Source organism: Myzus persicae, unplaced genomic scaffold, assembly GCF_001856785.1.
Source record: "Myzus persicae strain clone G006 unplaced genomic scaffold, MPER_G0061.0, whole genome shotgun sequence".
Classification (NCBI taxonomy): domain Eukaryota; kingdom Metazoa; phylum Arthropoda; class Insecta; order Hemiptera; family Aphididae; genus Myzus; species Myzus persicae.
In genome coordinates this window covers 182,644-193,184 of record NW_019103872.1, presented here as the reverse complement: position 1 = coordinate 193,184, position 10,541 = coordinate 182,644, and the positions used below count along the sequence as shown (strand labels likewise).

The 10,541-nt window shown below is 30.1% G+C and overlaps 1 protein-coding gene across 1 annotated transcript; it reads right to left on the bottom strand.

Annotated features, from left to right (window-relative positions):
* Positions 1–253: 253 nt before the first annotated feature.
* LOC111035701 (ecdysone 20-monooxygenase-like) lies at positions 254–9,830 on the bottom strand. Its single transcript, XM_022317425.1, has 10 exons — positions 9,670–9,830; positions 6,494–6,625; positions 4,831–5,029; positions 4,086–4,276; positions 3,805–4,000; positions 3,578–3,734; positions 2,255–2,421; positions 2,109–2,187; positions 447–644; positions 254–378 (listed from the first exon to the last, which is right to left on the bottom strand). Exons 1-10 carry the CDS (start codon positions 9,803–9,805, stop codon positions 271–273), a joined length of 1,563 nt encoding a protein of 520 aa, XP_022173117.1. The 5' UTR covers positions 9,806–9,830; the 3' UTR covers positions 254–270.
* Between the last annotated feature and the right edge of the window lie 711 nt (positions 9,831–10,541).

Below are 10,541 nucleotides of genomic sequence, written 5' to 3'. Positions count from 1 at the left end.
TTGAAATTTTTTAGCCGTGGGTAACCGTTAATTTGCGAAAATAGTTTGGACAAGATTTGGTTAACTCTCACTTGGAAAGTTTTAATTTGTAGGAAATTACATATAAACTAAACATAATTACATGTGGATGTGGCTAAGAACTGTGTTGAGATTGTTAATTATAGATGGTTTTCATTTAGTGTTATAATATAATATAAAATATTATTTAATATACCTAAAGGTACAGTATTAAATTATAGTAGTTTTAATTTTATTAAGTATTTTATAACATCAACAAATTCTATCTCGTAGAATAAAATTCGAGTTAATGGGTGTCAAAAGAAATTCAAATTCAGTTTTCAGTTGTCCCTCGAAGTCGATTTGGAATTGCTTGACCATCTTTAAAACAAAGTTATTATTTAGAAGTTGTTATTTTAAAACCGATGTAAATGTTTTATTTTACTGACCTTTGCTAAAACAATTTGGAGTTCTAATTGTACAAATCGCTTCCCCGGACACATTCGTTTGCCACAACCAAACGGTGCGACCAAGAACGGTGATTTTTTCGTTAACTCGTCCAGCCACCTTTCCGGTCTGTATGAGGTAGCGTCTTTGAAATTGTTTTCGTCCAAACAAGCCAACCCTGTGTGCAACAACACGACGGTCTAAAGCAAGGATAGAAACTGGTATTAGAAAAATTGGTTTTAACCGAATAACCAAATTAAATTTATAAAATGTATCTTAACCATAACCTGCAGAGCGGAAGCGATAAAACAAGATACTAGTTGTAAAGCCTGAGATTGAAATCAATGATTATTTTAATGGTAACTAAATCCGAAACAGTTTTTTTTATAGTTTTTTTTGGTGGTTTTTTAACAGGTTTTTATATTTAACGGTTAATGGTTCTCATGTTATTTAGGAATATCCAATCATAAGACGAGCGTCGATATTCAGAGAATATAACGGTTAAATACTTAGACTATACAATTTTATTTGTGAAGTAAATATAAATTGAATTACGATGTTAATTTTATTTGTCCTGTAACACCATATGTTACAATTTTATTAAAATACATGAATACATAACTGATTTTTTTCACAGAATAATTTATAGCGTTTAGTGTTAAGTAATTATTTACTATTATAACTAGTTTGATTCACTTTTTCCATTCTTATTACTTTAATATATATTGTACTGTCAGAAGTCAATCAGTCATTGTAACTCGTAGTACTATTGATAATCATACATACACATTAAATATACCTACCTATTTATTTTAAATTATCAGTTATTTAGTTCACGATTCTGAAATGTAATATTTGATACTTGTAATTTCGTTTCAATAACATAATGGTGTCGATAGTTATATATTATTAGTTTATTGCTTATATGTAGCTGATATCGCACAAATATTGCAGTATTCGGCATTGTGTGATTTAAATTGGAGCATAACATTTTGTGAAAAAAATTGATTTGAATTAATAATTTCAAATTTCAATACAACATTAAAGTTTATAAACTATAAATTAGATATTATAAGTATAACCTAGAATATTATTAATGTTCTATTATTGCTATGTAATATAACTAATATGATTACAATTTTTATATATTTAACATATTGTTTGAGAAAGTTATTATTATATAATTTATTTCTATAAAAACTAAAAGATTGAAGTTAAAAACATTTACAATTGTAATGTTATTATTTCAAGTCTAACAGTACAGTCTTATTGATTGGTATAAATAATAAATATAAGATTTTTTAATTGTTTTAAATTATTTGTAGGCCGAAAAAAGTTATGTACATATAGTAAACGTACTATTAAGTACCTACCAACGAACACAAATGATTAGGTAGGTATTGTAAATTGTAATACAATTTTTTTTAATACAAAAAAACCGTATATGAATTGGTTACAACCAAAACCGTAATACTTCATAACCAGTTTTTAAAACCGAAAACCAATACCTAAGCTATTTATTTTGGTTATTAAAATCGATGAGCAAAACTGTTAATATAAAAAACTGGTTTTGGTTTCCGTCCCAGGTTTAAAGTTAAAAAAAAATGTTCGTATATACTCGAAAGTTAATAAATATAAAAAAAAACTTGTCACCAAAATATTACCCCTGGCGGCAATCGGTAATTGTCGTATTCTATTTCTGATTCCAACACTCTTGCAATACACGGAGCAGTGGGTTTAAGCCTGTAGAATGAGATACGAATCAAAAAGCTGATCAATAACTATATTTATATGATATTAACGCGATTACCTGTGAGCTTCGGTTATACATGCTTTCAAATATGTAGCCTTGTGTATATGTTCAGCGGTAATAGGCGTACCTGCCGGAGCCAACCATGTTAACTCGTTGTGTATCTTTTCTTGCACTTCTGGATGTTTGGCGACCAAGTACAATAAAAACACCAGAGTGTTTCCCAACTAAAAAACGTGTGTTCAAAACTGTATTGCATTTCTATATTAATTATTGATTCGTTTGCAAGTATAAATCAACGTCAGTTTATTGTAATCTAAAAGTAAAAGCATAAAGCAGCACTATATACTTTTTAAATTCGCTGCAGGTCACGGTGGGCTACTTAAATGCAGGTCAAATATTTTAAGAACGCTAGTTTACGGTAAACATATCTATGGAAATATATGACTTATTCGCTACACTACTTCATATTCTATATTAATAATAATTATGTTATGATTGTTTTGAATATTGTTCAAAATGTTCGAATTACATTGATTTTGCTGAAGGTACGCCCTGCAATATTTTTTACCACATTTTACACGGAAAATACGACAGTTCTTATTGTATGCGTTTATATTACCTAATAGAAATTTTGTACCACAAAATCGAATACTTAAATAATTTTCCTGGATTTCATTTCAAAATTGTAGAAAAAATCATTTGCTTCATGGATATCCGATTTTGTGGGGATTGGCATAGTTTTGGGATGTTTTCCAAGCCTTATAAATTATAATATCGATTGATACCAATATTCTAGATAGGTAAATAATAGGTATGTGTAATTTAATTATAATCAAAAAAGTAATATGTTAAAACTTATTAAAATGTATTCAAAATTTCAAAGTGTTATACATTGTACCTCTATAGATTTGGTTCTACCTTCTCATTTCCGGAAGATTACCTATAGGTATGACTTACTCGTTTTATAGTTTGAGATAGACCGAAGTGTAATATTATAATGCATTGTTTTTGTTTAGTCGTTTGTTAGAATTGCAGTAGGTAGGTATTATGCAGTATGCATTGTTTATTATTGTTAAAGACTGCGCTTAGTTATTGCAGCACACGAAGTAGACTATATTATTATTATTGCTTATTATTAGTTATAACATTGTCGTTTGCGTAAAAGAAAAGGCTGTCTATAAAAATAAAACATGCAATTTGATAGTGGCGTGCTCAGTAATTTTCAATGCAGGGGGGTTGTTATAAGTATAATAATACATTTAAATGAATTATATTGGTAGTACCAAATACGCAAATAAGGATCTTTATGCAACAATGGAAGGGGTCAAAACCCTAATCTCCCCCCTTGGTACACGATACTGCCGGATGATATTATATTACTGTCTTGATTCCTGCGGCGATATAATCGATAATAGCGGCTTTCTTGTCTCTGTTGTCCAAATCTGATGCTTGTAGTATGGACACGAATACGCTGCGTACGTCACTGCAAGACTGTTGCTCGTCGATCAACGCCAAGTCCACGATTTCGGACACAATTCTAGAAAAATTCAAAATTTTAGCAACTTGTTTATTCGGATCATGACTTTTTTTCTACAAGTTGAACTTGCTCATATAAGGCGTCTTCGCTAGCTACGAATTTTTTGTACGCCCTGGTCGGTATTAATTTCCAGAGTGGAAGCCCGTAGAACGCTTCCTGCGACGCTCGGAACTGAGTGGTCACGGAGTCTGCCAGGCGCATAGCCGTTTCGCTCACCTCACCGTCCAAAAATCCAAGTCTCCTGCCCAAAATCAATGTACAAGTGCCTACAATTCGTGGAAAAAGCACTTACTAAATTGCTTATTGCATAACGATTGCCACCTGCATGGTCCAATCGATGATCACACATACTCTCCAATCCCATTCTGTTACAATACGATTCGAATCCTACGACCACGTTATTGTCGTCTCTAACTTGGAAAATTAGGTTATTAAAATCATCTGCTAGCTGGCTAACTTCTGGCAAAAAACATCTTATTGTTCTAGGACTAGTAAGTTCCGGTGTCAATTTATTTCGTAACTTAGCCCAAACTTCACCTTGTCTGCAACACGTGTACGGTTTACATACTTGAGATAAATATAGATGTGCACGTAAAGATTATATTATTATTATGTTGAAAATAAAAATAAAAAAGAGCCATCGTGGGACGCCTATAGTAGATGTGAAACATCAAAATTATTTTGCATAGAAAAATGCATGAAAATTGAAAGAATGATTTATCAAAGGAAAAAAACATAGATTAATCTAAAATAAAATACATTTTTTTTAAGAAAAATTATTCTTTATTTTAAAGCCGTATTAGATGTTGCGAGTGTGATGAAGCCAACAACCGATTAAACAATTCACATTCGATGTTTCATATCAATCATAGGTATGTAGCTAAAAATGATATATAACTCCGACGAACTTACATTTATCAAAACAAAAATACTTAGTTTAATTCATAATTATATTCTATAATAATTATTACTCATGTCATTGAATTCTCATTTTCAAGCACATTTTATAATCATATTATGCGTAAATTTTAAATATTTAACTTCACCTGCGTTCTTGTGAAATTAAAATTAAATACATTGAATTAAATTTACGTACTCGTTAACAAGCCCTGTATTTGTGTAGCGATCCGGTCGGGACTTTCTGTAGTTTGCTGTTACTTCATTTGGGGGTCGGATAGGGTACTTTCCGCTTTGTCTAAGTACACATTCAATGAAATCTCTGTTTTTGATACTTATAACTGGTATATTCCACAATGCTTCTTCGCGAATAATATCCCCATACCGGATAAACATGTCTGTGAACAAATTAATTAACTGATAACTGATGTTATCCGGTTTATGAAATATAATGATCTATCTCAATAAATATTGGCCAAACGCGTAAACTTTGTTTTGGTTTGGTGGGGGAGGGAGGTGGGCTAGAAGTATAAATTAACACTTATTAACATAATTTGTTATACTTATACGAGGTTAATTTAGGAAATATTTGGGGGTGACTTCAAGAGTCTTATGGTAGGCTAAGACTCCTTGAGCCCCCCTCAATTTACGCTGTTGGTTTTGACATTAGAATGAATTGACCAATTATCAAAGTTGTAAATAAGAACATTATCTATGCTTAAACGTCGGTGGATTTTCGATATTTTCATTTTCAAGCAAGATACGCTTATGTGAAATAACACAAATCAAAAATGCTTATATCTCGCTTGAAAATGAAAATATCCAAAAATCCGTAGACGCTTAAGCATGGATAATGTTGTTACCTAAAACTTTGATATTTGGTCAATTCATTCAAATATCAAAACTAACAGCACGCTATTGAAACTATAGTGAACGAAAATATTCTATGTCGTACGTGTGTAAGACGGAGACAACAAATGCATGGATAGCGTCCAGTGTCCACTAAACCGAGTGTATTCTGTGTAATAATAAACGAGGAGATCGTGCCCGCATTAGGCACCTATTTGTCTCAGTCTTACTGAAATATACTAGAATATAATATATGTATATACGTCCAGCAGATCCAATTTTGTATTGTTAGCCTATAAATATTAGAGTGAATTGACCTGTTATCAACCTTCAGTTTTAGAACATTATCTGTGTTTTCTCGTTGGTTTTTTTAAGATATTAAATGTTTAAATTAATTATAAACATTTTCAAACATTAATATTTTACATAATATGTGCTCATATATTTAACTAACTTAAAAATTAAAATATTGTAAAAACCAACAAAAAAATGCAGATAATGATATCTCTTATCTTTAAGTTTTATACGTAGTATTGAATCTACTCTAATATTTGAGTTAACAACACAAATTAGATCTGTTGGACATAGGTACATTTTAATGCGTTAGTAAGAAGGAGGCAACACATATATGGTAGTACGTCGTCCTAATAATAATTTAAAAATAGAGGCTAAGATAATTTATTCTGTAGATATACTGCTGTCTAGGTAATCGAAATCAAATTTGCTGCTTAATATTATTAAAAAATTAATAATTAAATAATATATATAATTAATATAATTTAATAATAATTAAATACGTGTAATATTTTATCATTATGAATATTTCCTATAAATGTTAGATTAGTTGCTTTACTTCATTGTATAGTGTATACATATTATTGGGTTAATTATTATATGTAGGTTATAATGTTTTCCCTTCAATCGCAGGCGGGATGGGTAACTGCAGAGTGTAGGCCCTGAATGAAATAATCATATCATTTTTTTTTATAATTTGCTTTATTGTCATAGTATACCTTTGTACGCCAAATGAACGGCATTCAGTTTATACAAACCGAATTTCCAATAAATCCACCTGGTTCCAAATACAGGCAAGGACCTTGGTCCTGGAATATCCGCAACTGTTTTGTATATTTTTCGTTGAGCATCTAAAAAATGATCATTTTTTGGGTCATCCACTTAAGCAGTAAAGCCTTGACCTTCTACAAACAATTTTGTTCGATCCAAAAACCAAAACGTCAATTATATTAATAGTAAACTGGCTCTATTGTAATCACTATGTCTAATTTTTAAAACACTATTATCACATCTAAATCAAATTTAATGCATAAAGGTTACAACCATATGAACTATAAATCTGATTATTTTCTTTATAAACTGCAGTCATATATAATTCTGTGTATAGGAGAGACCAGGGTTGTTATCACAATATAATAACATAGTGGTGGCGGGGGGGGGGGCTTACGGGGACTACGCCTCCCTAGAAACTTTTAAATACCGGTTATGAACTACTAAGGTTTTTGCTGAATACTCATCTATTATAGGTATTTTACATAATATAGAAAAATAATTTTAATTACTCAATATTAATCAGTAATCACAATTAATTATTAAATATTCTGGGAAATTTTAAATTATAATTTACCTAGTACCTTTATATAAGTTATTTCTTAATTTATTTTAAAAATATTTTAAGTTTAATTCAATTCTTATTCATAATACTGTGAGTTCAACGGACTTGACAACCGGTATCTTGTTGTATTGCTCCTGATCTGGTTGAGGCTTCTGAGCTGTTAAGAGGACGCTACACTGTATTTGTTGTCTCCATCTTACAAGTGCATAATATACCAAATTTTATGCTCAGCAGATCACTTTTGATCACTTAGCCCTATTTGTTTAAAGATTAGAGTGAATTAACCACTTATAAAATTGAAATGTAAGATTATTATCTAAGACAACTCATAAGCTTTTTATTATATTTGAATTTTAAAGTGAGTTATTTATGTTTTAAGATTTACAAATAATTAACTCATAACTCGCTTTAAAATTAAAATACCTTAAGTTTAAATTTTACAAGAGGTCAATTCTCTCTAATTTTTAACTTACGGAGCTAAACGTGATCTACTGAGTGTAAAATTTGTTATGTTACGCACTTATAAAACGAAAACAACAAAGATCAGCTTAGAGTCCTTATATTAAGATAAATCTTTTAAGTATAATAATAATGGAAAACAAATATTATAACACCATCAACATACCATATGAAATCTTAATTTTCAAAAATGTTCCCAAACATTTCCTCTGAGTGGTGAGCCTTTCAGTCACCCCCATAAATACACCCCAGACTGTTGTTGAATTATTGTTATTAAATATTAATATAATTAGGTTAATCGGAAATTAGACATATCTATATATATAAAAATGGAGCCAAAAATGTATAACAATTCATAAATTGTGAACGGCTGGGCCAATTTGGCTCAAAGGGAAAAACCCTATTTTTAAAATTTTTTTTTAAACATTTTTTTCGATGATTTTTGTTTTGAGTTCCGGAATGTTTTTTCTAATTGAAAAAGCTAAAGCAAGCTTTAGCTTATAAAATTGTTTATATGACATGATTAATCGTTAAAATGTTGCACCCGGTCAACACCAAAAAAATGGATCAACATGGAGAAATATGTCATGTATTGAATATTAGTTATTATTATATATTATATTTTATATTATGTTTCACAGTTTCACTATGTAAAGTAAAGTTTAAATTTTGTAAAGTGATAATTTTCGTATCGTTTTTATCCCGTTCGATTTTATTTATATCAGTAATATTCTCTTTACATAGAACACAATAGTCGATAGTAGAGATAAGATTTAGGTTTTATCTTTATGAATTATAATTATTCGATTTTTACGACTTCATTTTCCATTTTTCGTTGTTGGCGTTACCAGAAAAATTGCTCGAGTAGAATTTTAGGTTATTTTATTTTAATTATCTAACAAGACACAATCCTGGATGGTTTAGATTCACAATTTATTGGAACCGATAGGTCCGACCCGGGGAGTTGCTCAAGCAGAGATTTTAATATTTACGAAGAAAATATTTGTTTATATAAGGTTGCTATTGGTTATAGGAGAAATATAAATATATTTAGTAGAAATGGTTATTTTTTTTTGTTTATTGGTTGCCTGCAGTGTTCGTAATGCAGATCAGGTATAAGCATACATACAATTGAATTTTCGCACATTGCCTACTGTGGTGCCCGAGTTGCGCTTATAGTCGCTCATCGGCGCGTCCGCAATCAAAATAAATATAAAAGATAAAACATATTATTTCAATAATACACAGCAGGTAGGCAATATTCAATATATAATATACTGCTCGCCTTATCGCCATCAAGTCTCATATAGAGTTGGAATTTTTAACGGGCAACAAAGTGCACGGGATCAGGTAGTAATACATATAAATTTATACGTTTAAATACTTAGGTATATAATAGGTATTATAGGTAAAGTAAAATTATGATATTATGCTATTAATGTTTTCAAAAAAAATTAAAATTCAACTTTATATTACAATAAATAAGTGAGAAATTGTGGTTTACCAAATTTTAAAATTACATATCATTTGTATATGATTTTTTATGACTTCAGAAGAGCAATTCAAATTATTTCTCGACTTCGGACACAGCTTAGGTACCTATATCAATGTTTATAAAGTGTAAACAATGTTACCGGATGTAATTGCCTACATTATTGGAATGTTTTTAATGTCAACAAACATCGAAAAAATATTCATTAACAAATAATTAACAAAGAAATCTCTATTTGTAATTAAAGCAATCTATAAAAATAAAAATAAATATTTTTTATCACTTATTACTTATTAACAACAATATAAGACAATATTCTGTTGAAACTAACATAAATGTAAGTAGAGCAAATAACAATAGACAGGTTCACGTTTACTTTTGTTAAATATTACAAATTACAATTTACAAATCCATATAATCCAATCTAAAAGTTTGTAAATCACAATATTTTTAAACAGTTAAATTATCTGTATATTTTACGTTTGCACAGTGGACTCTTATGATATGGTTATACCAACTGTTGCGTGATTATAATTTTATAATAATAATGAACTACAGAGAGATCGTTTCGAGTGAAATTCGATCATATTAAAGCTGATTAGACTTACTGCATGGATTTTCGAAATAATTCGAAAAAGTGCCAACGACGTACTTCGACACTAGTTTAACCAGGGCCGTGACGCATGCTACCACTATGCAACAGGCGCCTTTAATCTTGGTCCAATATTTTTTCTGTAGCACCATACCTGTGAAAAAATAACAGTTAAATATTGAGGCTGGCTTAGCGAGACACGTGAGTACTTATATAATAGTGTCTTTTACTTAGTGTATTGGAGTTCAATAATACGGTTCATATAAAATATTATATTGTTAAAAAGATTGATACCTGCGTAAAAAAAAGTCAAGAACATTCGTCAAGTACACAATTACGAAGGACAGTGCAAAATTATTATGATAAAAAATAAGAATGAGACTATATTGATTCAGCTGTACTGCTGTACGGTTGTCAGCGAGTTAATAAGTGCAGTTCGTGTCATTATAGTGTTTCTCTCAGTGGGTTTTAATCACGAAATAAGATTAGTCAGTGGCTTTAATAACCAAAGGTCGTTTATTGAATCAGGTATCTCCGTGTGTTCGTTTTTCAAGCAGTGTGTGGGTTCGACAATGCCGAATGTATACACCTTATCTATAGCATAATGTGCTAGATAATCAATACACTGGCACTCGAAATGTTGAAATGTGTATATTTAACCAAAGTAGAAAAATATTTTTTCGGGTCAGATAACAGTAAACGGAAAGGTGAGAATTGTAGAAAACTAGAAAATAAAGTATCCTTTTACATAACAAACCAAACTATGGTAAATTAGATAGGTACCTTACATAATCGCCTTCACGCCCATAAATCCGACATTAAGCAAAGATTTAACAATTTGGACAACAAATTGAATAATTTAATATAATATTACACTAGCTAAACAAA